This window comes from Rattus norvegicus, chromosome 4, assembly GCF_021556685.1.
Source record: "Rattus norvegicus strain SHRSP/BbbUtx chromosome 4, alternate assembly SHRSP_T2T, whole genome shotgun sequence".
NCBI lineage: Eukaryota > Metazoa > Chordata > Mammalia > Rodentia > Muridae > Rattus > Rattus norvegicus.
Genome location: NC_141537.1, coordinates 78,585,607 through 78,597,873, shown reverse-complemented (window position 1 = coordinate 78,597,873; position 12,267 = coordinate 78,585,607). Strand labels below are relative to the sequence as shown.

At 43.8% G+C, this 12,267-nt stretch overlaps 1 protein-coding gene across 3 annotated transcripts; it reads right to left on the bottom strand.

Annotated features, from left to right (window-relative positions):
* Window positions 1-527: 527 nt before the first annotated feature.
* Window positions 528-11,975, bottom strand: Gimap8 (GTPase, IMAP family member 8). 3 transcript variants are annotated; one of them, XM_087658696.1, is made up of 6 exons: window positions 11,920-11,975; window positions 11,690-11,820; window positions 9,238-9,892; window positions 8,285-8,327; window positions 4,552-5,178; window positions 528-2,064 (listed from the first exon to the last, which is right to left on the bottom strand). In XM_087658696.1, the coding sequence occupies exons 1-6, from the start codon at window positions 11,962-11,964 to the stop codon at window positions 1,415-1,417; spliced, it is 2,151 nt and encodes a 716-aa protein (XP_087514822.1). In that variant the 5' UTR covers window positions 11,965-11,975; the 3' UTR covers window positions 528-1,414.
* Between the last annotated feature and the right edge of the window lie 292 nt (window positions 11,976-12,267).

Below are 12,267 nucleotides of genomic sequence, written 5' to 3'. Positions count from 1 at the left end.
TCCCCTTGTAAACCTGAACTCTCCTGTCTCGTCCCATGTGCTTTCTCAGACCAACTGACACTACCATTGCCACCCACTCAGAAATAGACCTAAAGAAATCCTGTATCGCATGTTAGATCCTACAATAAGAATACGCCACACTGCTTATCCTGTGCATCCCTCTCCATGGCCAGGTCCTAGTGTCACCTCCCCAGACTGAGGTAGCTAGAAAGGATGTGGTTACTGCACTCAAACAAAAGGGAATCTCAGGGAAGAGTCACAACTGTCAATCATCCAGGCCTGAATCTTCCTGTTCCTGGTTGGAAAGCTGTTCCCATTCAATTTTCCTTGGTGTAATAAAATGTCTGGGACAGACGATCCTAGCTCTGGCAAAGGCCTGTCATACAAGTCATTGAAAAGTCCCTTGGGCTCCAGAGATGTGAAAATCCCACCTTGGTCAAAATACATAAACATTTCAGTGACCTCTTTACAAATTGAGCTCTTTCCCTCAAACAGACAAATTTCACCAATAGGAAAGCACAAAGGCATAATTCAGTTCATCTTTATTATGCGATTCAACTCATATTTATACATACATTTTCTAGAATTTAGTTTGCTAAGTATGTGGCATTTAAAGGTAGTTAGATTACTTCTTGGCCTCTTGGGGAAGATAAAGTTTGATATCAAAAACAAATTAATTCTCAGACTTCATTATCAGTAGGTTGATCTTGAAGGTAGCTAAACACATGTGTTACAGCTCTCATCCTCAGTACATATGAAAATGACTGATCTTTAAAAATTTCTGACCCTTAATACACCTTGGAGAAGACTTCATATTCTTCATCTCACTGCCAGCAACTTCCAGTAGATCTTCTCAACCATGCACAGAACACCGGGAAATAAATTTCATATACCCATGAAGCTGGGCACAAAGAATAAAGTTGGAATGTTGAGCTCACAACTACCTTCGCCATGCTAGGCATACCTCTGTGTGCACGTGTGTGTGTGTGTGTGTGTGTGTGTGTGTGTGTGTGTGTGTGTGTGTGTGTGTGTGTGTGTCTGAATACCCTGGTTCTCAGGATATTATCTTATTGGGCTTGACATTGACCTGAGCCTTGGGACAGTGACAATCCTCACTCTATCCAACTTACACTGGTGAAGTGGTTTTCACCCCTAATATCATATTTAAAACATTTCCAATATTATCTACCATATTCTCTTTGTCTTCTAATTCCCTTCTGCCTGGCCTAACATGACAATTTATGTACACAAATATCTACATCCATCATGAGATTCATTTATCCCTCAGCCCTCAAAGTCATGAACCTTCTTTGAGAGGGTCCACCCCATTAGTCCTTCTTCCTCTCATCTACCCCAACCTCTGTTCGATGACATCCCTAAATTGTCCCCAGGCCTTAAAGCTGCTCACTTGAGCTCATTTAAATACCGTAGTAATTTGACCTACTGCTGATTTTAGTTGATCCATCCATGAAGTTGAATGCTCATCATAGCTCCTTTTGAGATCATTGGCTATTGTCAACAGAGCTTTCACCTGGGTCTCCTGGTCTTCACCAGTTTCTTTGTTATTAAAAGCACAAACTCGCCCCTTGCACTTTTTAAATATTCTTTTAAGGACTTTGTTCTTTGTGTTATTAGTAAAATCATAAAGGTCCCCATCCCCTAGGTCTTCCTTTCGTGTAAACAGCACAATCATGTATTTCATAATGTTTTCCTCAAAACTGGCCTCCAGTTGCTCCACCACTGCCTCGTCTTCCTGGGTGAACCGTCCCAGCTGGAATACCAGGACAAAAACCTTCATGCCTTCTTCGCAGTTTTGAAGCAAACATTGTTTGATCTCCTTCTTTAACTGGGCAGGATTCTTTTCAGTACCAGACATCTGGTTGAGTGATGGAGTGTCCACAACCACAATATCCTGCCAGTCCAGTGTCCTCCTGCCACTCTGACTCCTACTGGTGACCGGCTGAGCTCTGAGCTGAGAGACGAAGGCAGGTCTCCCCAGGATAGTGTTCCCAGTTGCACTCTTTCCAACTCCACTCCTTCCCAAGAGGATGATGTTTAAGAGTTCTGTTGCAGAAGAAATTGGGAAGGACTCATGATTGTGGGATGATGCAGGGTCACCTTTCCAAGTTATTCAGAGCACTAGTTTCCTCACCAAACTCATAAGGCATCACCGAGCAGGTCTACCCCACATGTAAGACTGGCTCCCCAGCTCATGTGGTCTAGGAACTCAACAGAGGGACTTAGACAATTTTCTGCCCAGTACTCATCTCTGAACATATCATATCTCCTATCTCTGAATCTACTCTGCTCCCTTCTCCGGGACCTCTTCTTAATTCCTGGTACCTATGAGAAACGATGGCCCCTTATCTTTGCTGGGTCTACTCCACATGTTTCATTTCTATCCTCTGTTCCTTCTGTGACTAAGTCTCCCCATTGCCAACTCCTGATAACTATAATGTCTTTGCAAAAGGTCTTTGAAGTATTTGAAAATCAAGTCTATACAATTTGATTTTCAGTAAAAAGCAATCTCATATTCTATCTAGATTACCAGTTGTGTTGGTTGTCTCATATAAAATTCATTCAAAGCATGATAAAAAGCTTTACTGTGTCTTTCACTAATGAACCGAAGGAGCTTCCTGGTTAAAATAAATGCCCAACAACGCTGTTCTTTGTGGTTTGGGTGATGGAGGAAAAGTTTCCCTATAAATGGTGCAGGAAGATCCGATAACATTCACTCTTTTGGTGTTCCTAATGCCTTTCCACGTAACTGTGTTTCTTCCCAGTGGTCCTTCATCATGAATTCCTTGTCAAGTCACTATAGTCTACCTTAAACCAAAGAAGGTGGAAATCCCATCTTGCTCTTCCTTCCAGGAACAACTAATGAACTACTTGTGCTGAACCTAGCCTCAGAGTTTTGCCTAAAGGTTTAAAATAGCACACACACACACACACACACACACTCTCTCTCTCTCTCTCTCTCTCTCTCTCTCTCTCTCTCTCTCTCTCTCTCTCTCTCCCAAACTCACATCATGTATTCCAATCACTACTGCTGTACTTATAGAAAAAGATTAAGTTGCCAACCCTCTCTGAACTCTGACGCAACCTTCCTGAAATTTGAAGCCCTATTTCCATCAAAAGGCATGCTCAGCCAGTCCTAGTTCTTTCTTAAAGTTGCTAATGTATTCTCTGGATGTCTCCCTTTCTTCCCAGCCATCCAAACCCTACCTATTTTCTAAAACCTGTTTTAAACTGAGTTTCTGCAGATGTTTTCCCCTGGCCTTCCCACTTCCCTGAACTCCCCAGAACCCAGCCCTCCTTGGGGAATGTGAAAGGGCAGTAAACAGCGATACCCACTTGGAGTACTGATCTTCCTGCATAAGAACATTTGAGTCAGAAGAGAACAGATGAGTAGAAACAGGAAAGGTCTCAGATAAGGTCAATAGAGTAGGGAGTACTGAGAAAATGGGCAGTCCTTTCTCCACAGGTAAGAGTGGGATCACATCATCGAGCGTCGCATACTGCCATCTACCACAAGCATGCAGGCTCTGTCCCTGTCTTATCTCCTAACTCTCTTGCTCTAGTCCTTCTTTTACTTTCTTAGTACATGTATATAAGGGTATTCAAGCATGTTTAAATGAACATGTATGTGCAGGTATAACATATGTGCATATGATATGCATGAAGAGTCCGGAGAACAACCTTAGCTGTCATTCCTCAGCCATAATCTAAGTTGATTTTTGAGACAGTCTCTCACTAGCCTTGCTAAGTAGGTAAGGATGGTGGCTAGGAAGTCCCATCTGTCACTGCCTCCCCAGCCCTGGGAATACAGCATTCACCACCGTGCCTGGCTTTTCTGATGGGTTCTGGGGATCAAACTCAGGCCCTACTTACAAAGCATACTTGTAAAGCACATGAGTCATCTTCTAAGTCCTACTTACATTTTCCCATCTCCAAAGCAGTAAAGAACAAATAACCCAGAGGGAGTTCTATGTGCAGAGAAAAGAAAAGCAAACCAATGACCCAAAACTGTTGTCACTGAGCTGAGTGCTAAGTCCCAACCACAGCAGACTGCAAAAGCAAGAAGACTGGGAGGGGTTTCCATACAGGAGAGGTGAGACAGGAGTCAGGAAGAAATGAAAAGCTAGTCCTGAGAGTGTACATTAAAAAACACACACACACACACACATAACGTTGGGACAATTTGAAGACATGACCATAGTATGAACCTACTGGCTGGTTTTGAGACAGAGACAGGGTCACATATAACCCAGGCTGGCCTTGAACTCACTATTCAGTCAATGAACTTGAACTTCTGGTCCTTCTGATTCTACTGCCCAAGTGTTGGGGCTACAGTTATACACCACCATGCCCAGTTGTTGACCTACTGGGGATCAACCTTAGTGCATGCTGAGGAAGCACTGTATGGAGCTACAGCCCAGCCAGCCTCAACCTTTTCTCACCCTCTCCACAGCCTTCAGAAAGCAATAGCTCTAGGTCATGCTTTCTACCCCAAGCACTGAATACAGAACCATTTCCTATGCTCAGCCATACCTTTCTCTCTGATGACGCAAGGCTTGTTGTTGTGGTGCTGCACCACGCTCTCGATTTGACTGAGTAGTTTGCCCACCTGGCTCTGCTCCTCCTCCACAGTTGCCCGGTAGTTGAAGACTGCGTATCTTCCTTCAAATATCTGGATGAGATTACAGAGAGCATCGTTTTCCTTTGTAAATGTATCTAGATCCTGACCCTCAAAATCTTCTTTCCTGGTAAAGAGAATAATTGTAAACTTGATGAATTTTTCTCCAAAAATACGTTTGATGATGCTGAACACACTGTCACCACTCTTTAAGGAAGAGCCCAGTGGTGTCACCAGCAGGAAGGCGTGGGGACCTGGAAAGGTGTGCTCCTTGACATCAGACTCATCAAGCTTCCACGATGAGATTTCTGGAGAATCGATAATCAGAAATTTCTTCTGATTCCAGAGCCTGCTGTGGGATGCAAAGGCCTCGGTGACTCTCTGCTTCTCACTGAATTGAGTCTTGAAAACCTGCTTCCCCAGAATGCTGTTTCCTGCTGCACTTTTCCCAACACCACGCTTCCCCATGAGAAGGACCCTGAGCTCTGGTGTGTCTCTATCCCAACCAGGTCCTGTGATCTGAGGCTGCCTCTTCTTTGAACCTATGAGACAAGAAAAATTAAAAATAGAGCCAACATCTCCTCCTGCAGTTGAATACAATTGTGAACAGTTCTAAAAGGCCTCATCCCTCTGATGGAGCAGGACTCTAATCTCAGGCAGAACCCAAACATCCACGTAGGAACCATGGAAAGCAGCAATGAACTAAGAGGAAGCCCAGGATTTTCCAGGAGAATGACGATGCTAAATTGAACTTCCATTGGCCTTCATCCTTCTAAGGTATTATAGCATGGGGTCGTTGGCTAAGGCAGGGACTGTGACAATCTGATTATAAAATGCCCTTTAGTCTTATACTCACACAATAAACTACTCAGTTGTTGGTTTGGGTTTTTTAAAACATGTATGAAACTCAAAACCATGCTGAATGGAAGAACTCAGACATAAACTGATTTCATTATCTGAAGTTCAGAACAGGACACACTAATCTACATTCACAGGAGTCTTGGGAGTGGTTGTCTATCAGAAGAGACTGTAAGAACTGTTGTTCTTCACAGAGAAGAAAATAGTATTTTTGTATTAACTTTCTAGTAACATGGAAAACGCTTGACCATTTGTGTTTATTGTTGCATTATTTACAATAGAATAACCAGCCTAGACATCCATCAACAGGTAAATGAAGAAAATGTGATATGGGGTCTAGGGGGACAGCTCCATTGATAAAAGACTTATCTTATAAGCATGGGGATTCTACTTCATTGCCCAGAACCCACGAAAAAATTAAAAATTTAGGTACGGTGGTACACAGTTGTAATCCCAGCACTGTGGAGGCAAAACCAAGTAAATACCTAGGGTGGGAACTTTGGCCAGATAATCTAGTCTACAGGTGAGTTCCAGGCTAGGAAGAGGTCCCTCCTCAATAAAAAATTGCATGGTTTCTAAGATACACAAACATGTTCACATGTACATGCATGCACACCAATGCACACATATAAAAAGGAGCTCACCCACAAATGTGATATATATACATACGTATGTATATATAAATGACTGTAATATATACATGTATGTGTATATATGTATATTGTATATATACATATATGTGTGCTTATTTACATATATGCATATATATGAATATACATATGCATGCACATACATAGATGTAGATATACACATAGCTACATGTATCTGTAATATTTTACACATGTAATATTATACATATGTTACATGTATATGTAATGTTACATTGTAAAATATTACAGACACATGTAACATATGTGTATATATATATATTAAAGTCTAATTTGGCTGTAAAGAAGAATAAAATTGTGTCTGGGTAGAACTAAAAAAATAAGTACTTACTATGTCCTTTGGGACAAATTGTTCCCTCTGATTCTCATGGTACACCTCTGCCATGCCTGTTCTACTCCTGTCACATACCCAGCAACTACAAACCACACTACGGAGATCTAGGCTGGTCTCCCAAGAAATGGGAAAAACTCAGATATGCATCAACTAATGACAAGATAAGGAATATGTGGCTCATATACACAACATTGACATGGTGTTCTGGTGGAAGCGGGAAGTTGGGAAGAAGAGTGAGGGCAGGTTCCCTTGTGGAGGCAGGGGTCGTGGAACATAGGTAGAAGGAAACTAGAAAAGAGTCGTTTAAGGAGGGAGGGATGTGTATATTGAGAAGATGAGGGAATGCAAAGAGAATTAGCTATGGAAAACCTTACGGAAACCTACTGCCTTACATGCTCCACCCAAGAAAACTCAAAGGGAAAAACATATTATTATTTTCTACTTGTTATTTCTTTCAAAGGAGGGCTCCTTCAGTACAGGAGAGCCATATAGTGTGGTGGATAGAAGCAGGTACTGGAGAGAAGCCAGCAGCCCTGAAGATGTCTTTTTTTCTCAGCCGATCATCAGTGTTAGACCTTGTCTGAGCAATTCACTGTGAGAGTTTTAGTTCTTAAACAGGGCAGACCCAAAAATAAGCTAAAAAATATCTGTGACTTCATAGGCCAGTATGTCCTCACTACAGAGATTCTAGCTACTATTGCGTAGTGACCCATGTTGCTACACAGGACACACAACTAATGGAAGTCAGTACAAAGATACTCTGAACCAGTGAGAAGTGTTTCCTGGTCCTGAAGTAGAAATTTCTGGTTTCTTTGGAGACTCGGTTGTGTAGTGGGATGTTTTTCTGGAAACTGTCTTATGAAAGTATGTATTTCCTGAAACAGACATGTGAGAAGATGCTTTGCTGAGGACAGACATGTGGTGCTTTTCTGGAGGCAGCCTGGGAAAGAGGCTTGGGATGTTTTGCTAGAGCAGATGCTCGAGAGAACACGTGATATTTGGAAAGGGTACAAGGATAACCAATGGACAGTAGATGATGCTCGATGGTATTGGTTCACCTTGCCATTCTTTGTTGGTAACCATTTGTCATGACTTTATAGAGAGAAATGCACCAGAAAACTTCTGGTGGTGTTCTGGTGATTTCTTGCTGCTTCTACAGACTCAGACCAATTGGCAGAGCCTTGTGGTTTCTTCTGGATTGACCTGCCTTTGCTGACTCAGTAATGGCTTTTGTGAGACCTGCCATTGCTGATCTGTGTTGGTGTTTTGCTAGAGGACTGGACTGTTGATATCTTGACAACAAAGACTGGACTCGCCCCCAAAGAACTATTTTTAAACAGGTTTACTTCCCCCGTATCCTAATAACTTTTTTCCCCACTACCTCTAGTGTATGGTGGGCTAGAGGGGAGGTTGAATGCTAATTAAAGTAGTTTGGAAAAAATGTATGCCTACATGGTCCCCATCAGGAATGCTAGACTCATGTCCAGGAAGAAAAAACTGAGTTAGGCAGAGAGCCATGGAAATCAAGGCTGGCTCCATAGAACAACAGAGTCCAGAGACACTGGCAGTGTGCTGCTGTACTGATTCGCACACATACAGACACATGTACACACACACACACACACACACACACACACACACACACACGTCAGGAGTCCTCTGGGAACAGAGAATAGGTCTCCATGTGTATTTTGTTTCTTATTTGTTAGTTTTCCCACTTTTCTTTGGATGGGGCAAAGCATTAGAAGAATATAGACCTGAGTCTAAATGTTTAGGTGATCAACTTACCACACAGATTGTCTCCTTTATATGTCACTCCAGTCCCACAACCCTAGAAAATAAAGGGGAGGATGACACACACACACAGGAGTAAAGGAGGTCATCTTTTCACACATTTGGAGACAATATCTGCTGATAAGGAAGTGGTCACAGTAAGGTCACTGTCCTCAGTTTCCTTTGTGCACCTGTCCAATTTTCAATCTCACTGATGCTGTGGGACAGGTTCCCAGAGATGGAGGCATTTCCTGCACCCCATTATTCCCTTGCTGCTCTCCAAATTGGGGATGGAGCCTCTGACATGAAGTTAAATTGTGAATACCTCGCCAGGTATGGAAAATCAAACACATAACTAATGTGAAAACAATATCTTTCCATCTTGAAAATTGACTTTTCTTAGAAACTTCCTAGGCTCCATGTTATATCTGTTAATAATCATGCCAACCAGAAGAACCAGCCTCTGCTTCCCTACCTGCCCTCACCCAATATCTTTAATGCATTATCTCTCCCTCCCTTCCCCTTTCTCCTCTCTCTCTCTCTCTCTCTCTCTCTCTCTCTCTCTCTCTCCCTCCCTTTCCCTTTCCCCTCTCTCTCCCTCTCCCCCCTCTTGTTTCTTGTTTCAGTATAAGTATGCTATGCATACTATAAAATTAATAACCTTCCATATCCAACTCACAAGTGATTGCCATCAGCACTTACATATCCTTCTATATTTCTCTGTGTTCACCAGGCTTGCTGTTCAGTAAACTGCTTGGTATCAGAAACTTCACACCTGCACAAGTTACTATGGATGGAGCTGCCCCACTCTTTCATGGGAACAATCTGCCTTATCCTATGGGCATCCTCTCAGTGATGGGTCTTTGGGTGATTTCTGATTTTGCTATTCCAAAAGATGCTGTGGTAATCATGCAAGAAACTCTATTGATTTAGGCGATTTAGGGTTATGTTCCTCCTACCAGTCCTACCTGGACTCCACTGTTTTCCGTTTTCAAGGGCTCAAAATATGTCCCAGGGCTCTCCATCATTAAAAATTCAATTGCATCAAGAAACTGGGACACCTGCAGTTCCTGCTGCTTCTTGTCCGCCTTGTTGTTGAAAGCACAGCATCGTTGACTTCCAATGTTTTCAATCAACTTCTTCAGATACTTCTTGCTCTCAATGTGGTTCTGCAGTGTGTCTTCACCCAGCTCATCTTCCCGAGTGAAGACCACAATCATATGTCTGTAGGCTTGAGGGCCAAACACACCCTGGATACCCTCAATGGTCTTCTTGTCCTCCTCTGTAGAGTGACCAATGGGAGTGACCAGAAGTAGCACATAGGGGTCAGCTAAGAGGTCCAAGCACTGCCGCAGGTTCTGCTGTTGAACCTCTGGACAGCCCAGTGAGGAGAAGAGATCTGGAGTATCAATAACAATGACCTGCTTCCCTCTTACTGACACACTCTCACTCTGGCACCTCTTGGTTACCATGTGATGACTGAACCTGGACTCGAACACGGCTTTGCCCAGAATGGTGTTTCCTGTGGCGCTTTTGCCTGCTCCCTGTTTCCCTAGCAGGAGGAGCCGTAGTGTGGATGTTCCCTGGCTCTGCTTGAAGTTGCTCTCCTGGCCCCGACTGGCTCTGTTGAGACAAGAGCAACAACACATCAGTGCTCCATCCATGGCAAGTGGAGAGGGCACAAGAGGAAAGTTGTCCTCCTTGTTCCTGAGAATTTAAACCACTAGGTTGGGAGGCAGCTCAGCTATGAGGTCTAGCTTCACAAGAATGAGGCTCCCGAGCTCAAAGTAGGAGGTGCTTGTAATGACAGAGCAGCAGAGACAGGTAGTCACCCTGACATCAGTAGCCAGCTAGTCTAGCTTACATAGGGATTGAACCAAGGGCTTCGTGCTTTCTAGACAAGCTAAGCCTCATCTCTAGACCATGTGGTCCTGATTACAAAGTTTTATAATTACTCTAGAGGGCTCAGTGTACTCAGAAAATTTTAAGAAAGAGCACAAAATCTCCATAAGCTCATCTCAGAAGTAATCGATGCTTCATACAAAAGCTGGGGCAGTGTGTTAAGGCATTAGAAGGTATTGGGATGAAATGAGCATAGTCTATATGTAATTCAAACTCAAACTTGAGGTCTAGGGGTAGAGTTTTATGTTTTAATGCAACTATTACTAACCAACAACTTGGCTGGATGATGTAGATTTGGAAACAACATGGCTGGGAAATCAATGGTAAATTGGTCTGAAAGAGGTATCTGGAAGGACCGCAGGGAAGACAACCAGGAGAACTTCTGAATGCTCATCAAAAATTGACCTCAGCAAAGGAAGAGCTCAATCACCAAGTTGATGGGATGACCCATTCTGTTGGTGCCAGTCAGTCTCTTCTCCAGTCACCCAATCATCAGCCAATAGGCTCATCACAATGTGACTACAGTAACGGGGTAGAGACTATACACGGGCCTGGTAATATCAGAGTATACAGTGTCATCTGTTCATAGTCAAGATTCATTGGTCAGAATTCATGGGTAGAAGTCAAGTGGAAATGATACCACTTGACATCAGCAAAATTTTGTTTCCAGTCCCCAAGACCTTACACTCTGCTAGCACAGAGGTCTTGGTTACAGTGAGCAGAATGTTTCCACCAGAAAATAATCATCACCCTGTACTGGCAGTTAGGTCGGTAAGTCCATAAGTCCCTCTCTGTCTTCCCCGATGCCACTCAAGGGTACCATGAGTTCAACCATTGGAAGAAGCTTCTGTGATACAGGGATTGTCCCATATCAAGGTGCAAGTGGTCACAGAGAAAAGAGGTCAAAGGGACCCCCAGAGCCCAGCAAGGGAAGAAATTTAGTCCTAGGCAGTGAGCCAGTCAGCATAAGAAAAGGGGTTAACAGGTGAGGGCCAGTTTGGATTAAATGTACATAAACTCAAGATTTCCTTCAATACATGACTAACTGTTTCTGTGAAACGACTGGAAAATGTGAGAAGAAAGAAGACAGAACATGACGATGCCATCTGCTTCTCCAGGAGACCAACAATCCCAATAGCACCCACTGACTTCCTTCTGGGTATCCGACTCCTGAGACACTCCCTGCCGGGTCTTAAACCCCACCCCCATCTGCCACACTTCTGTCCTCTTCTTCCCCCTTAGCTATGAAGCCCTCCCCCACAGACCTCTGGGGCAGGCAGCTGTCCTGCTTTCTTTCTTAGGAACAGTACTGTGCATTCCAACTGCAACTGGTTGGAGCGGCATGATTCCAGCCAGGGGAAAAACCTTCCTAGGGCTCTTAAAATCCAACCCAACACCGGGCAGACTGCCTTTTCTGTTCTAAGCTCATCACCCCCCAAAGCTATAACAGTACACACACATGCGCGCACACACACACACACACACACACACACACACACACACACCCCTGAAACATACCTTGGTCTTTCCCCCTGTCCTATTGATGTTTCACAGAGTCTGTGCTCCATCTGACTTCCTGCTGCTGCTCCTTGGTGGGATGAAGTCGCCATCTCTGCCCTCAAGCCAATGGAAGCGAATCCTAAAGAGGGCTAGGAGAATTAAAGATTTACCAGGTCACCCCAGTCTCCCTGGCAGGAGGATTTCCGAATGTTTCTAGGAAGAAAGAGTTTTCTAGAAGCATGTCTTACATCGGTAGAGCCCGAGAAGTTATTCAGAACACACAGGATGAACATGCAAGGGGCTTAGGGAGGGGCCGGTGTAAACACACAGGCACAGGTTTTTCTGGAGATACCCTTGGGGGCCCCCATGTGGCAGAAGGCTGTGGGAGCACAGTCATTCATACTGCTGCAGACAGAAGATGGTAACAGAAAGGCCAGCTTGGGTCTCGTCCTAGTGAGCTTCAGCTGTGAACGTGACACAGATCTAGAGACATTTGAGAAGAGAAAACCACAAGTGAATGACTGCCTGTGGCCATTCTCTTAACTGTTGATTCATATTAGAGTTCATCATGGTGTCCCGTGTCATCCCTCCGCAGG

What these genes read in the sequence shown, in the direction of transcription:
- Gimap8 (XM_087658696.1), bottom strand. Translation starts at nt 11,964, where the DNA reads ATGTTCATCCTGTGTGTTCTGAATAACTTCTCGGGCTCTACCGAT. An exon ending in CGGAAAACAGTGGAGTCCAG is followed by an intron (nt 8,328 to 9,237) that starts GTAGGACTGGTA and finishes TTTATTTTCTAG; the next exon opens with GGTTGTGGGACTGGAGTGAC. An exon ending in TAAAGGAGACAATCTGTGTG is followed by an intron (nt 5,179 to 8,284) that starts GTAAGTTGATCA and finishes CTTGTCTCATAG; the next exon opens with GTTCAAAGAAGAGGCAGCCT.